The 20,568-nt window shown below is 40.3% G+C and overlaps 1 protein-coding gene across 6 annotated transcripts in view; it reads right to left on the bottom strand.

Annotated features, from left to right (window-relative positions):
• Positions 1 to 20,568, bottom strand: part of KIAA0319 (KIAA0319 ortholog) — a 52,991-nt gene that overhangs the window by 22,027 nt on the left and 10,396 nt on the right. For 4 of the 6 annotated variants that reach the window (XM_064422566.1, XM_064422552.1, XM_064422558.1 and 1 more), the window contains 3 exons: positions 18,690 to 18,854; positions 9,595 to 10,364; positions 2,153 to 2,336 (listed from right to left, as the gene is read on the bottom strand). In XM_064422566.1, coding sequence (XP_064278636.1) covers positions 2,153 to 2,336; positions 9,595 to 10,364; positions 18,690 to 18,738 — 1,003 coding nt within the window. In that variant the 5' untranslated portion in view covers positions 18,739 to 18,854. Of the gene's footprint in view, positions 1 to 2,152; positions 2,337 to 9,594; positions 10,365 to 10,915; positions 11,040 to 16,892; positions 17,030 to 18,689; positions 18,855 to 20,568 lie in introns of those variants that run through there. The other 2 variants (XM_064422574.1, XM_064422581.1) reach the window with 2 other exon arrangements.

Below are 20,568 nucleotides of genomic sequence, written 5' to 3'. Positions count from 1 at the left end.
AATATTATTTGCAACACATTAAGTAAAATTGGACAAGTACTCTACAGAGAACAGGCTTCAATAATTTAAAAAAATCCTTAATGCATTATAAAATAATGAACTATTTAATCATGACTGTGATTCCTTCACCTTGTACCAAACAAATGTTTTTTTTCTTCTCCGGCTATGACGTTTAATTTTCCCTACTTCTGTTTCAGAGAAAAGCATTCTCATTCTTCCTTTATATCAGAGGTAACAATGCTCTGCATAAAGAGTTATGTATTTTTCTCAGTAATTGGAAGTGCAGGAATTAAAAAGACACAGTTACAGAAGACAAAAAAATCATAGTAGAACTCTAATGTCACACTTTTCCTCAGCAAGAAGTATTACTTCTATGTTCGTGTGGCACTTGTAAGGCAGGTTCCAATGTCCACCTTGTGTTCTTTTTAAAAAATCTACTTGCATAGCAGGGCAAATGGTTATTTCTTATCTGAACTACCCATTCAATCCACTTGCTATCCAGTCCTTGTCTGTGAAAACGTTTCTCTTTCAAAAAATGCCAAAGTATACAAAAACGGTCCCCAGAAGAAATATACCAAAGCATAACTTAGGGAATGTTCACTTAGTCCTGTATTTCAAATGTCTCAAATATCTTCCTTTTAATATTGGGAAGCCACAGAACAAAAGTTCTCAGAAAGCAGCATTCACTAGTGTCTAAATGTCCAACTTACAAACTCAGAAGAGATGCCAAAGAAGTTACTCAGCAGTGGCAGCTGATGGGTCTAAAAATGATGAAATGAAGACACTGACAACACACTTTCTGTCACTGCTACTTAAATTCACCCAATGCTTCACAACTGATCATGAAAGTTGCCCTACTCACCTGTGGAGCAAAGGTTTGCACATGAACCTTCACATGTGATGACAATAAAATGGCTAGAAGAGGGTGATGGCCAAAAGAGAGAAGGAGGGACTGTCATTGAGACTTTCTAGACAGTCTGGCTGAGAACACACAAACTTTAGGCAAAAGCAGTATAAAGCATCGTTGTATAAAGCAGTTCCTACTGTGAGATCATCACAACCTTCTCTTCAGCTTCTTTTTCCAAACTCCTTTTTGGGTCCTCTTTAGCCTCCTCCTTCACAGGAGGAGAGGGAAGAGTTGCCTAGTCAACAGTCAATGGTAATGATGATCCACTGTCTTGGACAGGAATCTCTTGTAGCTTATCTCTTCCTCTTAGCTTCTATTGCTATCCTGGTTGGCAGGTTGCATTTTGGTAGAGGGTATCAGGCATGTCCCAAACCAGACTTTCTCTACCAGGAAGCAAAGGGCTTAGCTCTCCACATCCCTCAGTACATTAGGAGTGCAGAAAAACACACATCTGTGCTTCTCTGCTTCTTGTGGCCCTCCTAACTCTTTGTCAGTGTGCACAGGGAGGCAGGAAACTCGGCAGGAGAAAGGAGATACATGAACATACACACTGAATGTAGCACGACTACAGAGGACACAGTGGTTAAAAGTCCTTTTCAAAATAAAACCATTTGTTCTGCAGATGTAAGTATGATAAGCTTTCCCACAGTTTTGAAATTAGAGCAAAATTTTGTTTCCCCAGGATTTGGAGGCCATGTTCTCCACTGTTAAGGGCTGAGCTTTCTCAGGTTCCACCTATGTTGCTGCATGGTATCAGGCAACTATGGATAGGCTTCCACTGCAGAGTTTCTAAGAAGGAGCAATGATCTGAAGAGTCACACCAAAAATAACAACATGGCTAGAAGAGACTATTCTGAAACCCCAGAAAGCTTCAGGTATTGCTCACAAAGTAAAAAAAAAACAAACAACAAAACAAACAAAAAAACCCAACAAACCCAAACAAAAAACTAAAACCTTTAAAACAGGTCTTACTTCTGCTTTTTACTTTGCTGTATGTCCTTGAGTTGTCATTTCCCACTAATTGTGGACTTGGTCAGGGTTTTGCCTCAGAATTAAGTGACTACAGGATCTGGGGTTTGCAGTGTTACTGTAGGTCTACAGGTTTAAAGTGGGATTATGTAACATTTGGATAGAGAATGAACTCTTACTAACAAGAGATTGGAAATATGACAGTAGAAAAGCCATCCCCACCCTCTGTCCAACCTGCAGGTACCCCTCAGATTGCCAGCTCTGTTGAAGCATTACCTGTTTTAGCAGCAGTAGCAGGTGGTGTGAACAGCTGCATGGGCTCAGATGTTGCAGTATTAGTGGGAAGTAGCATGATCCCACCTTCAGTGGCATTCTCTGGGACCACTGTGGGAGTCTGGGTTTTCTCTGACACACCTGAAGAGAAATCTGGTTTATCTGAAGAAGAGAAAGGTGTAGCAACCTGAAAAAAAGGAATTATAGGGAAAGAGCTGTTGTGAGATATTTTTCACATTTCTAGATTTAGAGGTATGCTGTTTTTTTAACAGCATGTAGGATGACCCTAGTGATTTATGCTACTAGAAGATTTTATTCATGTACAGAATGCCCATCAAACAAGGACTGGGGTTTTTTTCCAATCAGGCTTTGTAACAATTGCTAATAATTTTCGAAGTTTCAGATGTAGAACAGTGATGAGGTAACCTGGAATACAACTAATGCTACCAGTTACCAAAATATTAAAAAAAAAAAAATCAGTATGACAGGTCTAAATACAGTCATAAACATTTAGAAGCCAATGTCAGAAAGCCTATGTCGTATTATTGTCTTGAGCCATATCCAAACATAAGAGTTCTTGCTTCTTACTACATCTGCTCAGTACACAACTTGCTCATGCCTTTTTATCTCCTCAACAGTAACATAACACCCTACGTGTCTCTACTTCAGGCATCAAGCAGCACTGCCTCACCTTGTTAGTAAATCAGAACTGCTGCAAAGGACATGGCAAGTGTGGCACAAATAACTCAGCACTGGGTTAATCTTGCCTTCCAATGACACATTACCCTCAATGGGCCAGCAGGTTTTCCTTAATATTCTTAAGACTTATTTTTGATCTAATGATATGGGATAAACATTTTTCCAGTTATGGCTACTGTGTTTGGGATACAATACAGCAAAATACTATTATTTGTACATCGTCTATTAACTGAAGAATAGGATTATGAAAGTTGGCAAAGTGTATAACTAACATCACAAACAGCTGAGGTGGAAAGGAGATAGCCCAGTTCAGCCCCCGCCCCCAAAGCTGGGTCAGCTACAGCAGACTGCTCAGGACCAAATTCAGACAGGTTATGAGTATCTCCAAGGACAGAGAATCCACCTCTCTGGAAAACCTCCAATGTTTGGACATCCTCACAGCAAAAATATGGGGTTTAGTGTTTAAATAAAATTCCCTGTATTTCATTTTGTGTCCATTGTATCTTGTCCTGCCACAGAACAGCACTGGGAAGAGCCTGGCTCCATCTTCACACCCATAAGAGTTATTTATATACATCTGTAAAATCCCCTGAACCCTTTCTGCTCAAGGCTGAACAGTCCCAACTCTCTATTCTTGTATTTCAGGTGCTCTACTTTCCCTTTGCAGTTTGCCTCCCTAGGAAATAAGAGCAGCCCTGCCTTCTGGACAGGAGAAAAAGCTCCTTGTGCAGCTGGGAATGTGAAAGCAATGCCAGGAACAGTTCCTTCCCAGCCTACAAGAAAACAGAGCACGGAAGTCATCTGCAACTCCATCTCAACCTTCAACAATGGACACAGAGAACAAATCCCTGTGCAGTGTCAGGGATTGTGGCTGCCCACCACTGAGGATTCTGAAGACAACACCAAGAGCTGAACTTTTGGGTCAGTCCATAACACAGACAAGGCAAGCACCTTTGTGGTCACACCTCCAGCTCTGCTCTATACGCAGACAGCACTCTCTGAGCAGCTGGATACTTATAGCAGGATCAGGGACTGCAGCTCTCCTAAAGTAGTGCCTTCAGGAATCTCCTCCTTGACAGCATCATGCACAGGAAGAACCTCAAGCCCATCTTGCTTTGTATCTTGACAAAAGGTCTTTCCCCCAGATAGGCCTCAGTTACATACTCACTCCACCCCTCATCTTTATAAAAGATTTTTTTCCCATACTTGGGCAAAGCACAGTGTTCTTTTGCCTCCTAAACTTGAGGGAAGCCTACTTTCCTGAGCTTCCTCTGGCTTCTCTCCTCTCATCTCCTCATCCTTTGCCAATCCAGTAGCTGAAAAGAAGCCATCATGGCTTTGGACAGACGGAGACAAAGTCACCTCAAACATACCTTTCCAGGGTGCCTCTTCTGCAGTGGCAGCAAACATCACTTCAGTCAGCAAGCCTAGACAAGACACTGCAGTCCAAAAAGGTGCCCTGTGGCACTGTCACATCTGAAGTGGTGTCACAGCCAAAAAGACAAACTAAAAATGTTAGCAGACAGCAGACAACTGGGGCAGGGACAGCACCAGAAATTAAGCTCTCAGACAGAAACTGTTACTGAGAGATTTGCTGGAATAGATGTGAAGGGCAAGATTAACCTAAATTCCAGCTTGGAAAGTGAAAGTTAAATGAAAGAAAATAATTCATTCTGAGAGTGAGTCCAATAGGCAGTTCTGCTGGTAGGGACTTGTGGATTGTTTACTTTTACCCTTTTTTACAGCCACTATTGCTTGATACAAACACACCAATGGTGAGGGCCCACATCGTCCATTTCCCTGGGTTTGACTTGAGTGCAAATCTCTTGAGAATTCCAACAGAAAATAAGAACAGCCATATAACATGAAGTACAGACTTCAAAATAAAGGTAAATCTAAATATCAAAATATCTTTCAGGAGTTTTATACATCCTCTGTGGATCAAGTCAATGTATTTTTAAACAGACAGAACTGTTCAGCTTCTGCAGGCATCAAAACTGAAACAAAGCCAAAACAAGAGATGAACATCTATGTTATTCAAATGCATTCTAAGTCTTAAATATGAATTCTGAAGGCAAGCCAATCAGACACTAAAAGGCTCACCATCACACAGAGTCTGTCAGCCATTTTAAGGCTTCTTAGGTAGAGATTTATGCATTTTGATTGAACCATTATCCCTGCAAATACAATAAGCACAAGAATTAAGTCAGGCCTTATCTATTGAGTAAATGTTTGGAACATTGCAGCATCAACACAGCAGCAGCTAGACTCTGGCTAAGACCTTAAAAACCTCACTTGGCTTAGCAGATCAGCTGGAAATTAACTGGAAATTTTAAAAATAAATCTGAAGTAGAAATTTTGAAAAGAAAATTAATTCTTTGCAAATATCTCACTTCAAGGATGGGCAGCACTACAGGTTTCTGATCTGGGAAGCTGCACAGCACATACTCTGTACAGATATCTGAATGTACTCATGTTATTGAGCTGCCAGAGACTGAGAGTCTATAAGATCCCTCTGAACTCTGATGTAAAACCAAAAATCAGGTGACTCATTTAAGTGACAAACCCCATATTCTCTCTCCCAAATCACATACAGAAACTCCCTGCATTTGACTGCATTTATGACAAGGATGCTCCAAGGGCACAGACTCCAGAGCTCTGTGTTTGTCTGGTTTCTCAGTTTAAAATCTCTGTGCAGGTCCTTGCTCAAAGAACACAGCACCTGACACCACATCCTGCTGACGACTGTGAAGGGAGGGAATCAGGGAATCACATTTTTACCACCTTGCTCTGTCTGGCTTGTCAAAACAGCTTTGTCTGGAAGCTGCAGAAGGGAGTGCATCAGCACAGATCCAGGAACAGAGATATAGAATTGCTGTGGCAGAATTGAGAGGATGATAGGAAAACATTGTATAATGTGCAATAACCAGGGCAATTCATTAAACTTAGTAGCAAGCATGATTTTAAGAACTTCACATTTTCATAACCAATACAAAACCACCACAGTTTGAAAGGTTGTTTGGATTATATACCAATGAAAAAACTATCTGGAGACCTCTCAGCATTTTTAATCCAGGGTAAAAATTTAAGATTTCCTTCATAACAAAATTTGGTTTTCAAAAACCAACTTTTTTTCAGAAGGAAACACAAATATGTGCTAAACAATCCATATAAGTTTTGATGAAAATGTCTGCTTGCTGGAGAAAAAGACATATAAGAAGGAAATCCTATCACCACAATACGCCACAGGCAGCTTCTTTTTCACTAGGGTCACAAGTCAAGTTCCCAAACCAGAAAAACTTGAAGCCAAGCTGAAAATTTGTGTTGGGCATACCTGGCAGGGCTTAGGTAGCTGAGGACTGGCTGCAGGGGCCACCCTGGTGGTCCCAGTCAGTCTGGCAGTGGATGGAATCAAGCCACCATGCATCAACATTGTAACCTCTCAAACCCCGTCAAAAAAGTGCAATAGCCAGGGGATACAGGAGGATGCAGGGGGATGCACAACAGGAGGCATGAGAGGAAATATCTGGAAGCAAACATTATTGTGTACGGGGCTGGAGACACCCTCGTGGAAACATGCACTTCATGCCACCTCCCAAGGAAATGAGCCCATAGTGAAGCCCACAGCAGTGCAGATGAAACAAAAAGGAAGGAACAGTGGCAGGAAAGAGAAAGAAATTACAAGTGGCAGAAAGGAGACTGCCATGCACTGACCCCAACCTCCTGTGCAACCTGTTTCCTTACCAAAGAGACCCAGCATAATCTGCAGTGAAAGGAAGGGGAGTGCAGACTAGGAAGGGGAAAGAGATGTATCTGGACTGAAGCTGATTCTCCGGGAGGTCGGGGAAAACTGCTAAAACCGCTCCATTTCTCTATACAAATCTAAATTCAAAGGAATTCCCACCTAGGAAACAAAGGTCACTTCGGCAGTTTCTGAAAGCCTTCTGCTTCCCCAGACTTTTTCTTTACATTAATAGAGAGCCTTTAGAGCCATTTCTCAATACATGTCATGAACAGCTTTTGATATTATCCCATTAACATACTTTCTCCAGCTCTGCTCACAGAGCACATCCCAACCACTACACTTGTCTTACCAGTTCTTCAGCATCATTATCAGCTGTGGCTAAAGACTGACCCAGGTTTGGCATTTCATCCCTTCTGCACAGAAAGCAGAAATCTCATTCCTCAGCCTTTTTATTGGCATTTCAGTGGCTGTGCTAGCATAATGTTAGCATAATATAAAGATCACACAAAAATTACTCTGTGTCTCAGCAAGAAGTAGGTTTCTCTCCATTTCACTTTACAATAAACTCCCATCTACAGTCAGTGTAAAAAGACAAAGCTAAATCTTTCTATTCTGGCAGAGTGGGAAAATCAAAGTAGAGCTCTACGAAGTAGGCTTGGCCATATATATTTATCACTGCTGCAGGATGTGAAATCTCAACTTCATAAAATAGTATTCAAATGATCCCTTTGAGACAGGGAACAAACTTGCTCAACTCTTGCACATAGTTTAGATGAACTCTAAGTTTTATGACTCTAAGGGACAAGTCAGTTCTAAGGCAGTTCATTCAGCAGGGACCCTGACAATTGGCTAAAGATTAGCACCATGCAAATGGGTCTTCCATGAGACAGCAAAATGCAATAGAAACAAGTTTCAAGTCTTACTGCACATCTACAGTGCACAAATATGGTGAAGCACAGAGCTACTGCAAATTCTTGGTGTGGATTGATTTCCATCACACTACACAGGCAGCAACTAAAAGATGCTTGCAAGTTTCCCCTTGTAGATGGAAGGAAATATAGGAGATGAGTTTAGTATAGCAGTGGTTGGATGTCCTTTATATTTTAGCTCAGCTATTGCCCTGTGTTAGAACTAACTGTATCATTAGTGCTTGACAGAATGTCACTCTAAACTTTATTAGCAGTGACAGTCTATTTTGGTATCATAATCTTCATATGTACATATATACATACTTTTTGTATACTAAGAAAAAACCAACAATATCTACTCTTCTCACCTAAACCCCCATGTTACTTATGCTCATTTCAAAGTGTGCATGGTAGGAACTTTTAAAAACAAGTCTCCCATCATCAACTCTGCTTGCAGAAGTACCCAATTTTCAGCTTGCCACAGCACTTATTCTGCTGTCAAGTGTTCTTCCATACACATGAAGACAAGTTCTAATCTCTTCTCATTTGTGCAAATACACTCTAGTCCAACCTAGTCAGTCACAAAAGTCACAGGCTACTTTGACTCTACAGGAGGTGGTCCTCAAAAAGCAGCCTGCTGTCATGGCCCCCACTTAACTCCAGGGCAATCTCCCTTGCAATTCTTCCAAACAGATCCCACAACAGGCCAAAGACTGCTCTACTGCAGCCCACAGCTGTGACCCTGCTTCCTCACTTATTCCTGCCCGTCTTAGGATCTTCTGCCTCATGCCTGCATCCCTAACCAATCCTTTGTTTCCTGCAAGGGTGAGGTCCAGCAGAGTCTCTCCGTCTCAACTCCTGGAAGCAACTCAAAGCAATAACCATCTTGAAGTTATCAACAACCTTCAGAAACTTTCTGCACAGCTTTTGCCCTGCTCTCTTGCCCTCCCAGTAGGTATTGGGGGGTCTTAAATCCACCATGAAGACCAGAGGCACCTTCCAGTTACCTGAAGTCTTTATCTGTTTCTTATGACTTGCTGCTCTCCACAAATCAGTCATCCCCTCCCAGAACTGCAGTTGTCACAGACTTCACACAACTTTCTTATTTGCTTGCATTTAACTTCCCTACAGTAACAACAACAAATTAGCATTTTTACAGCAAGAGATACTTGCTAGTTACAAAATCTTGTGGTATTTAGAGCAAGTCAGCTAAAGCTGATCAATTTCCTCTTTCCTCTGGCAAGGGGAATCAAATCCAGGGAATACTGAATTTACAGCCTGTTTAAAATTTCCAACTGAACCCACCCTGTTCTTAAGAAATCAAGGCCCCTTTAGTCTCAACTGATTAAACTAGTTGGCATAAATAGAGAACAGGTGCACCTTACATAAATAGAGAACAGGTGCACTTTACTTATACTGACTTACATATTGGATTTTAGGCAATTAACTTATTTTTCTAATTATCAGACTTAAGGATTCTGAGAACAGAAACACTGTATCCACTTTATCCTGCTGCACATGATGGTCCAAAACTGCTATAATCCCTCCTTAAGTTCCATGCCCCTCTCATGTTTTAAAAGCATTATAAAAATTAACTCAGCACTTACACCTGTAACACCACTGTGCATTGGTAGCATGAAATCCATGAAGCAGGCCTAATTTAATTGATGGAGGAGCTTATGTTCCCTGATCCTGGCCTTTGGATACCAGAGGGTCTACTAGTACTGCTCTGCTAACTTCTTCCAGTGAGTCACCAGGGGTCAGACGTGAAGACCACTGTAACACTATAACACCAGGTCCAGGTTCACTCATTTGTACACTTTCAAGGAAACCTCCCAGTGCCCTAAAAGGAAATTAAGGAACTCCTTATCATCTGATGAAAAAAAAAAAGTCCTTTAGTGATTCACCGGCCTCTTAAGACAATCCTATCCTCTTCAGCCTCTTCTACTCTTCTAGACAGTAACACAACTGTAAGTAATTTCAGAGTTGTAATATCATAAAGCAATAACCTAAAATTTTCAAAGATTTGAAAACTAAAATAATTGCCAAGTAGCCTTACCATACTCTGCCTGCTTCCTTAGGTGGAAACATACCTCTTTTTGCAAAGCATCCTCAGGTTGTGCAAGGAGTGGAACAGCTGCTTCCCTTTCGAATGTCTTCCCAGGGAGCGGTGTAATCTCTGGAAGGGACGACCTCTCTGTGGAGTGTTCATTGACAGAAGTTAGTTCAGAGCTGTTTTTATTCAGAAGGCTTTCCACCTTCCCAGCCTCTCCTTTCTTTTCAGCAAAATCTTCCTGGTTATCTCCATCATCACCCGTGGAAGCGTTGAAGCCATTTTCACCTGCCACTATCAGGCCCCAGTCAGCATAATCCATACTGTCCTTCTGCTCGTGTTTGATGCCCACCTGAAAGGGGTCCTGCTCCAACTCTTTATAGTCATCAATGTATTCAGGTATCTCCTCAAGGCTGGGATCTTTGCCAAGCAGAGACAGCTTCTTCAGGCTACTTACTTCCTCTGATGGTTCATTTTGGAGTCCTACAGAATGGACCATGCTTGGGATCACTTGCCCAAACCCTAGCAGTGAAGCTGGCCTCTGAGAAGACCTCAGCACAAAGGTAAGGTAGGACTTGACAGTTTCAATTTTTTTAGGTTCACAATTGTCCTTGTGTTGGCAGTTCACGATGTAACAGCGCCGTTCAAACATCCAGGACAAGTCACAACCAGAGAGGTCACAACACGCTGCGATGCAGTCGGACACTGACAAAGCGTGAGGAACTCGCATGATTTTAGTGGTTTCTAAGTTGGGAGATATTACTGCACCTGAATATGTGGCTCCTTCTCTGCACTGCTCACAACTGGAACCTGCAACAACACCACCAACATAAGGCACAGCACTACATCCAACTCATAATATAGTTTACTGTGACCATAAATAGTTTTCAAGATAGAGATATGTGGTATCCTGTTTAATAAAGCTCATTTCCTTTCACTAACATCACTACTACCTTTTTTAAGCATGTCCCTTTGCAGGAATATTTGTACTTTGTAGGATTTTTCAGTGTAGGACCTTGACACATTTTGCAGAAGTACCTTTTACTCCTGTGCTACAAATTCAAATACATAGAGATGAAAGCAAGTTGTCAACACTTAAAAACAAGAAAAGAGTGGAGAATAAAAAAAAAAACCCAAAACAACAACACAAAACCACCCAAACAAACCAAAAAGAAATCCAAAACCATGTGGTACTATCTCCACTACTTCCACAGCATGTTCCTACTGGGATCTTTAGAAAACTCAAATAAGATGCTGTAGCATGTTCCACTTGAGGGAGAAGGAAGCAAAACTCTAAATAGCAGAAAGATTTGCCATCTCATCTGAATGTCATGAAGAGTTCCTCACTCCAACATACTTACTGGTCTTAATATAAAACCTGGATCAATTTCTCAAACTTCTGCTGCTTTACCCACAAGTTCATCTGAAAACCCAAGAGCTTGCTCCAGTATGGAGCTCCTTCCTTCATTTCCAGTAAAGCTGAAATTTTTAAACATGACATCAGAATTATTTTCATAGCACATTACAGACAGTGTGAAATGGTCAAAAAAAAAGCATGAATCAACATATATATTCCAGCCAGTTTTTAACATCTTTTCTAGGTGTTTTTTCCCTGCTTACAACTGCTCTTCATAATTCTTCCCTCTAAAATTTGATTATGTTTCAAGAAAGTTGAGTAAAACCAGAAAATTATTCTCTTTGGTTTTCAACTGGACTTGCAATCTCAATGAATGAAAACCAACATGCCCTTACTGTTGAGCTAACACAGGAATGGAAGACAAAGCTGACTTTGCTTGCTTTGTACCTCATTATTCACAATAGGAAAAATGAAATCAGGGAGTAGGAATAGGCTGGCAATAGGGGTTAGGTCCGAATAGAAGATGCAGAGATTCTCCAGCACCACATTACAGCTCCCACCACCTCATCTGGGCTGAACTGCAGCACACTCCTTCACAATACATGGTCTGAATATAGCTATCAAAATATATGTGCAGAATCAAGCTGCCTGGGAAGAATGTAAAGCTTGCAAAGTAGGTTAGTTCAATGAAAAAAAACCAAGCCCAAAACAAAAACAAAAAAAAAACAACAAAAAAAACCAAACCCACAAATCAAGCAAACAAAAAAAAATTGCACCATATACTCTGGTTTTGCAGAGCTGGCTGCATGGGGGAAGGAAAAACATGAAACAAAACAATTCAAAAGAAGATTGATGTTACACAAATAAGTATAGCTGAATAGGAAGCTGACAAAAAGGATAAAGAGCTTCAAGTACCATTTCTCTGACTGCAGCTGCTCCTTCACACAGAGCTAGGATGCTGTCAACTGTTCCACTTTACACTTTCAGTGAAAAAATCTATCCAGGGAAACATGCACTTAAAGCAACCTATCCTGTTCTTATACAGCCCAATCACGAAGTATCCTTATCTGTACCCAGAAGATGCTCAAGATTTCTGCATATTTTTTTTTTCTGTTACGCTGCATATAAACATTTCCTCTACATTCCCTTTTACCTCCAAGAGCATAAGACCATGGCAGAGACTCAGAATTGTCAATTGTCGTCTTTTCTTTAAGTTGTCTGCACAACTTAGAACAGGGGAGCCTGAAAAACTCTGGGTTAAAATGAAGTATAAGAGTCAGACATCCCATTCAATCATTCTGTCTTTTTACAACTCAAATGCATTTAGTTAATTCCATAAACCAGTAGAAAGATGAGTAACAGACCTTTAAAAAGGGAAAACATAAACATGACCTGTGCAAATGTGTAAGATCAGGTCAGTAACAAATCATTACAATGAATACTTTAGGAACAGCACTATTAATGTGGGCCAAAAAGCTCCTTTAATGGCTGTTTTCATCATCCCCCTTCTTTAACTTATTCCTGAAACAGAAAGTGAAGAGTGTGTTAAAAAAAATAAAACTGAAGATTTCACTATTTATTTGTTCAGAAAAGAATGACCAGCAGTTCTTACTTTAGAGACAGGCCTACACAACTGGGACACTCCACAGCTCTAACCTGAGGCCAGACTTCAAGTCCTCAATCAGCTTCAAATCTCACTCCACCACTTTCAGTTTGGCACACAAGTTATCACACTGCAGAGTCAACATCCCTCAAAATTCATGGTGCTTCCTCAGCCATAGAGAGAAACAAGTCCAGCACATTCCTAAAATGATACATTACTTTGAACTTAGATCTCCCAAGTATACAACCTTGCCACATCCCAGCCACAAATCTTGGCTACCTGGTTTTGCAAATGTCAGAAGCCCATGGTTTCATCCCAGCAAGGAACAGAAAAAATCTCAAAGTAATGAAAGTTTCATCTCTTGCTTTATCTAGCCTGAGTTGAATTGCAGCAGTAGGTGTGCAAGAAAGGATGAATTTATCAAGCTATTTTGGCCTCATACTAGGTGTGTCTACTTCACATGAAAAATATATAAAATCTACTTAGAGTGAACTTGATCTGATCTCTAATTTCATATTGTCTTACATCTCATCTCCAGTCTGCAGTGTGCTCAAACAGAGATAGGAAGGTCTCTTATTTACCGAAAATTTACTGAAGGTGTGCAATATGAAAGGTCACTTAGTAACATTTGTATCTGCTACAGTACTACCCACTGTCTGAGGTCATAGCACAGCTATTTTATTTTAGTTAACTGATCTCAGGATCTGTTCTACTCTGACCAGTAATGGCAAAAACTAACATCATGCAATTCTCTGTTTCAGAAGAACTCATTCAAGTTATCAAGACTGATTCCCTTCATTAAAAGCCCCAAAAAAAATCTCTGGAACATGAGTCAATAGCCTAAAATTTCTGCAAGCAAAGTGTTTCCCTTCCTCTTAGCTGCGCCCTGTTACATTTACAGTAGGACAACACTGACATATCCAGAGACCTAGTCAGGCAAGACGGTTACCATAAAAAAAAGCCCCAACCTATATTCCCTACTAAAATCCTAACAGAGTCACAGTGTGGAATACAGTTTCATTTAAAAGAGATTTCCTCCTTTAATGAGGGAACATCCATCCACACCTTTCTTTGAGCTTCACACTTCTGCTCCTTCACATCTTGGAGCATGAGTCCATTGATGTCAAGAGCCCATGGGGAACACAGCTGTCCCCCTGTTGCATTTGGCTGGAGACCTTTCCTCAAGTGGACATGGAAACATAAGAGTTTCTCTCCTGTGTGCTCAGAAAGCCATGAGCACTTGAAAGATCTGGTGGCAAGTATTCTTTAGTCAGTCAGTAGAAAATTGTGACTGTGTACTAACACTGAGGTCATCACAGCTCATCATCCCAGCAGGAAGCCCTGCAAGGGCAGAACTATCCACTCTGTTTGCTTTCCCTAGCAGCAAGCTCTGTAAGAAGAAGCAGAAAGAAGTGGCAAGAGGAAATGTACACTAATAGAGAAAAGCTCAGATTCAGACCTTGCACCAAGAAACGTCACATTTGACCAGAATCCCATTACCTTTTTTGCTGGCAGCACAGTATTGAGAGCCCACATAGCACATTATTTTCACAGCCTGAAAGCCTCTGAACTACCTGAGCATGGAGGATCCTGTAGCAGTTTGCTACAGGAAGAGTAGGATTGTCCGTTTTCTTGCCATATGCTCCATCTAATCTCTTTTAGCAGCAAATTAGTTTTATTCTGGTTTTAGGCTTAGTTATCTTTTTTCAAATCTATTCAAGTAACTTTTACCTCATTTGGTGAATTTTGAGATGAAAGACATCGCATGAGTAAAAAATAAGTTTTGTTTGTTCCTACTACCATTATAACACTGAAACAATTTTGATAAGTTTCTGGAAGCAAAATTAAAGTAAATTTTTAATTTTAATTTTAGTTACAGTCATCTAAGAGAAGAAATTAAAATTCCAATTTTCAAGCTAGAGATAATTTCCACAGCAGAGCTATAAACCCCTGCAAAGCACACTTCATATCATAAATGATGAAAAAGGCTTATACTCCATCAGCTTTGGTAATGCCCTACTGAGGGTACTGTCCTTGAAACCAAAAAGCAGTATCACTGACATCTGAACATTTCAACATCTGAAATGTCACTGCATTGGTTCTTCTAGCAGCAGCTAACATCTCTGCACACCATGAAAGCATTTTCATTCTTTTACTTCAGGCTGCCCTGGGGTTGTCTCTCAGGTGTTTAAACACAGATACATATGCGATAACAAAGGCTATCAACAGTAAACATCTAGTAAACATCTGCAAATAATGATCTGCAAAGCTTTTATGGTCACTACATGGTCTTCACACTTCTTGTGTCCAGAATCTGTCAAGGCATCATCATTACTTCAGTGGGTCTGATGATCCTTTCCAAGTATTGTTTTCAGTCCATGAATTGTCATCATCCCTGTTTGTCCATGATAAACCAACTAAGTGCTATTTCAATAGAAGGGGGAAAAAAAAGACTAAGAAAAAAGAAGGGTTGATGAATGGGTGCAGCTATTGCATCCCTCCACAAGGACATACCAGACCACTTCCAATGGAGGTATGGACAATGCAAACTAATGTGGCATATGGCGTAACTCACTCTGATCTCAGAGATTGTAATCACAAACTACACCATCTCTTATCTCTGGAAAGATCTGAGTGAACCGGGACACTAGAACATCTAGGCATGGTAGTATAAGTAACAAAGAATGCACCATGACCCCAGGGAAGAGGTTCCACTGTCATTTCAAAGGCACACCCACCTCTTAAAGTGTTCCTTGACACTCCTGGCCTGGGCTTTACATGTTAGACACGTAGGAAGAAAGGGTATTAACCTTTTTCAAAGTCCAAGACCAGTAGTAGTGAAATTGAAAATTAAGGGCTTGTAATATATTTAGAAACACCTTCTGCTAGAGTAAAGAAAAGGACATTGGTGAAGGCTATCAAGGAATCTGGGAGGTCACATCTGGGCTACATGGACTTGAAAACAGGAGACTAGATGACACAACTGCAATTACCTGGTGATCGCTGTTTATACTTTTGCTGGAGTGGCTAATCTCAAAACAAAGCACTCACCGCACACACACATAAAGTATGACAAAACCAAGAGTCAGTCACGAGAATGCTATTCATAATATTTGCAGAAATGCATTTTAACAGCAGTATTTGCAAGCTCTGCTTCAAATGCCAAATTAGAATATGCCTGCTCAAGATGAGAGCTAGACTTTATTGCTTCCAAGATACTGGACTCCCAGTTGCAAAGCAAACTCACTTTTCTGTGCTGGAAAACAATGTCTCTTCTCTCTCTTAGAGAAAAAAGAAATTGATACATTAGCAAAAAAACATTAATTAATGGCCAGAATAACTGAAATGTGTTTCAATATATGCTGCTTTCATCAATGAACGGATGAAGATTACAAGCACACTAAAGAATATGTATATGGATAAATTAGGAGCTGCATCCAGAGATTTTGGAAATCAATCACCCAAAATGCATAAGATGTTGAGTGACAGACACATGGTACCCACTCATACCTATTGCTACACTCAGCTCAAGCCTCCTGAGAGGCATGAACATTAGTCAGTGATGTATATCCGTATCAGTTAGGTTTATGTGGCACATCTTGGTAGTTGGGGGTGGGGGGAAATGGACTGCCCAGATGTCTTTTTGAGAGGACACCAGAAAATGCTTCATGTCAGGACAGAACCTGTTACAAGACTGACTCAAAACTGGCCAAGTTTGAGTCAAACAGGGATGGTGGCAGCTCCTTTGTGATAAGGTTTTAGAAAGAGGCAAAAAGTCTGGCACAAGTGCAGCAGGCAGGAGAGAGGAGTAAGAAAATGTGAGAGAAGTCATCCTGTGTACGCTTGAAGAATTTGAGCCTATGGGAAGAACCCCATACTGGAGTAGGAAAAGGATGTGAGGAAAAAGGAACAACAGAGAGGAACCATTATGAACTAATTGCAACCTTCATTCCCTGACTCTCTGAGCTGCTCATGGAAAGAAGAAAGAATAATTGGGAGTAAAGTTGAAAATAGAAAGATGGGAGAAGTGAGGGCAAGGTGTTTTTATAGTAGTTCTTACTTCTTATTATCCTGCTCTGCTTAATCAACAATAAATTAAATAAACTTCACAAAGTCAAGTTTTGTCAGCTCTTGACTGTAACTGGTACCTGAACGAGACATGACCTGTCTCAATCTCTGTCCATGGAGTTTTTAATCTTATTTTTCTCTCGTATCTTGCTGAGAAAGGGAATTGATAAGAGTGCCTTGCTGTGTGCCTGGCAGCCAGCAAAGGTCAGCCCACACATTCATTAAAAGCAGTAAAACACTACTAGTCAAAAACTATCATGCACAAAATAAAACTAAATAAACATCACCTAAACAGGACAGTGTAGCCCACCTCAATTTCTTTTAATGATCCAGAGCATATTTTTCAATATCCTTCCAACATTATTCATCAGTGAGGCTGTTTCTCTCTTCTCTCAATGATGGAGTATCAAGCCTTTCTTTCCTATATTAAGTCAGTCTTCTCATTATCTTAAAATAAAACAAGTGTTAAGATAACTTGGGTTTGTTTTTTTTTTTTTTAAGAAAAGGTAGCACAAGCTCATGTGCAGAAAAAACCTGCAGAATGAACATCTAACAAACTCCTGAGTCTCAGACAATTCACCTTAAAGCCTGCACTGAAAAGAAGTCCTTTTGACTTAGAAGAGGTAAGCATTGACTGATACATTGTAGCAAACACATCCTGGAAATTAGCAGGAACCTCCCAGTTCAATTTAATATTAATTGTATTAAAAATACTGCAAATTACTGAGATGGAAATAAATACTAACATTTTTACTAAAATAATATGAGCTATTAGATTATATTATCTTCTAAACACTGTGAAGTGGTAGTTGAGATACAGGTAGAGGTTTGAAATACAGCCGGCATTTTGAGAGCAATGGGCTTGTTCTCAGACAATTCAAGACAGCATAGCAAAATTGCAACTAAAAACAGATAACTTCCTATATGCATGTGGAAGATGTGCTAATCTGCTAACAGTTAACAGTATTATCAAAAGCATGAAACGGACATTCTCTACAGGCAAATTTCAGTATTTACTGCACGTTACTGTCTTTACTGAAGCTGCTATGAGGTTTGGGTTTTTTTTTCTAAAGATGCTAGCACAGACCCTACAGCAGGTACTCAGTATCTCACAGGAGAGGATTTTTATTTACAAAAGACACACTTCTTCACTACAGCAAAAAAAAACTCAGCTCCATGTTCCCTTCAAAAAGCTGGGCACTATGAGATCCTCACGGTGATCTTGATGACTACCTCGAACATCACCTACAAGCTCAGACAGTCAATGACTATCCCCCTCAGCTGCAGGCTAATATCCATCCCCTTTCATCCAACTTTTACAAATTCAGCAGTCAATTTAAGCTTTAGCACATTAAACAAGTCTCTCCCTCATGAAACAGCCCATTCTGTTTACACTACAAGAGTGAGAGTCAGACAGTGGTGTGCTATTTCCTCAATTTCTGCTAATATGGATACTACCAGTACCACCACAGATACAATTCAAACAATATTTTTAAAGGAAATAAACCCCACTTCTTAATATATTTTTCTTCAGTTACCATATCAAAACTACCTGCACCAGATTAACTCTCTCTCTGACAGAGGCAGTATTAAATATCATTATTCATCTGTCTGCTTATGGAAATAAATTACCTATTCCTAATGCCGAAGCAGAAACATACAGTACTTTCCTGTGTTTTTTGAAAGGATAGATATGTTTGTAGAGAGTATGATGAGGTGAGAGATGTGAACCAGTGCTCTCACACTACTCATATATAAATTGCCTTATGATAATTCACAACAAAAATGTAGCTCACAATGCAAGTAATACATTATTCTTCAATTGCTCTCCTGCAAGTAAAAAAGAGGGAAAACTCTTTGAACTCTCCCACCACCCACTCTTGCCCCATTCATCTCCCCGAAAACAGCCTGCTGAAACTGGCTTCAAACATCTACTCACCACTGCCTTCCTCCATTGCAACTTATGAAGCTGTAACTTACCAAAGCTGTTTCCACTGAGGAGTCACAAGATTTCCCAGCTTTTGCCTTATTCATATTTATTTCACAACTGTATACACATTCAATTCACTTTTCTGTCTGGATGATTCAAACACAGAAGTATTCCTACCTGTTATTGTCCATAGGAACAGGCAGAGTACACCAGGTCCAAATGCCATGCTGCACCAGGAAGGCAGTGACAACCACTTTTCCAGCCAGTTGTGTGAGAATTATAGGTCTTAATGCTGGGTTTTTTTTCTAATATTGTTTAGTGCCCTGTTGTGGCCATCAAGCACTGAAACAGACAGCACAGGAAAAAATAGGTCAGATGTGAGCATTAATTAGAATGTCACAGTTAAAAACAATAGAGAGGTGACATGCAGGCTTTATCATTGCTTCCTGACTTCTTGATGGATGACATAGTAGATCAGGCATGATGAAGATACAGATCAAATTACCCACCTGGAAATCTCCTTCTCTCTCTGGAATAAATATACAGAAACACCCCAGAAATATTTGCACTCTTGGCCTCCAGTACCTCAAATCCTACAAATACTCTGCAGTTATCAGACCCTGACTTTAAACTAGCAGGTTTTAACTGAGGAATCACAGACAGCATTCTCCATGCTAAAATCCATGCAGTGTTAAGTCAGGTTTTGAGGCAGTGCTCAAGCTATTCTTTCCCAGCTATCAAGGCAATGCAAGCAGACACTCCTCTAGAATTTCTAGGGAAACATTCCTTGTCAGGACACTAAATTCTCCAAGTAAGGTACCCTGAGCAACAAATAGATTTAAGGAATGAGTAGTTCAAAGCAACATTACTCATGCAAGACTCATGCAATGAAAAAACCAGTTTAGCCAAACTCCCCCCACATAAAGGATCCTAAATGGATACTTGACCAAGCAACACTTCTGTAAATGAAAACACAGGTAGTGGTTTTTTCAGTGAACAGCCCTTCTCAAGGCAGAGTATCACACATTCATCACATGACTTTCATATTTCAGCTGCCTATATCTACATATGATAGAAATGCTGCTTAAGTGGCTGCTCTTGGCAGGTTCCTTGCCACACATAATTTTATATGATGAAAAACTGCCTAGGTTTTTTCCCTTGCCAAAGGAAAAGTAAGTTACTTAGACAATCCAGGGCTGACTGAACTAGAGTAGAAACCCTAGCAGCTCAGCAGTTGGACTTTTGCTCTCCAAAGACGGATCCTTTATAGGCGGCATGTCTAAGTTACATGGACAACCGGACCCTGATTTGCAACTTGCACTTCTGTGACTGACCACAGCTTTTCCAAAGCAAGACATGTATTTGTCTCAAGACTAAAGGGACTAGATGCTTGTTTTAGATGCTAGGAGTTCTATCAACTGATGGAATCAACTGATAGAATAAATATTTTCCCCAGTTAGTTCATTAAAGAGTGTGGCTGCCTCCCTGAGGAAGCCAGTGAGCATGAGACCAGCATGAGCCAAGTGAACAGGTGGCTTAACCTGATTCAGAGTATAAACAACTAACAAAAAATTTAGAAGACAGCAATGGGCCTGAGCTAGCTTCAACCCACATGTTCCATTCCAGTGAGAGAGGATGCCCAGTGTTGTGATGCTGGCATTATAGAAACCAGTGATGGGTATCATATTGGTATTCAGAGAGAACTGTATATTGCCACAGCTACATTTTGCCTACCATAATGGATATTTGCATGGTGATTTCAGCATACTTTGTATTGCTTCACTAAAACAGAAATCCTGTGTCATAGTAAGTATCTCCAAATAATTAAATCTGATATTAGACTTTTCATGCTCCATACATGAAATATCTAAATGAGCTGGGGCAAAGAATACTGGACTCTGACCATTTCTCCTCAAGCCTGTAGTACAAGCACCAACTTTGCTCAAAATGCAAACAAAATGACTACAGAACGTAACTAGAGCAAGGACTGCCCCAAGTACAAAAAGATAAGGCTTTGGGAAAGCTCCCTGTAAAACTAGGAGAGACTATTACTAAC

This window comes from Passer domesticus, chromosome 1 (assembly GCF_036417665.1).
Source record: "Passer domesticus isolate bPasDom1 chromosome 1, bPasDom1.hap1, whole genome shotgun sequence".
NCBI classification, from domain to species: domain Eukaryota; kingdom Metazoa; phylum Chordata; class Aves; order Passeriformes; family Passeridae; genus Passer; species Passer domesticus.
The sequence above is the reverse complement of the archived record's forward strand: the minus strand, read 5'-3'. Positions and strand labels throughout refer to the sequence as shown.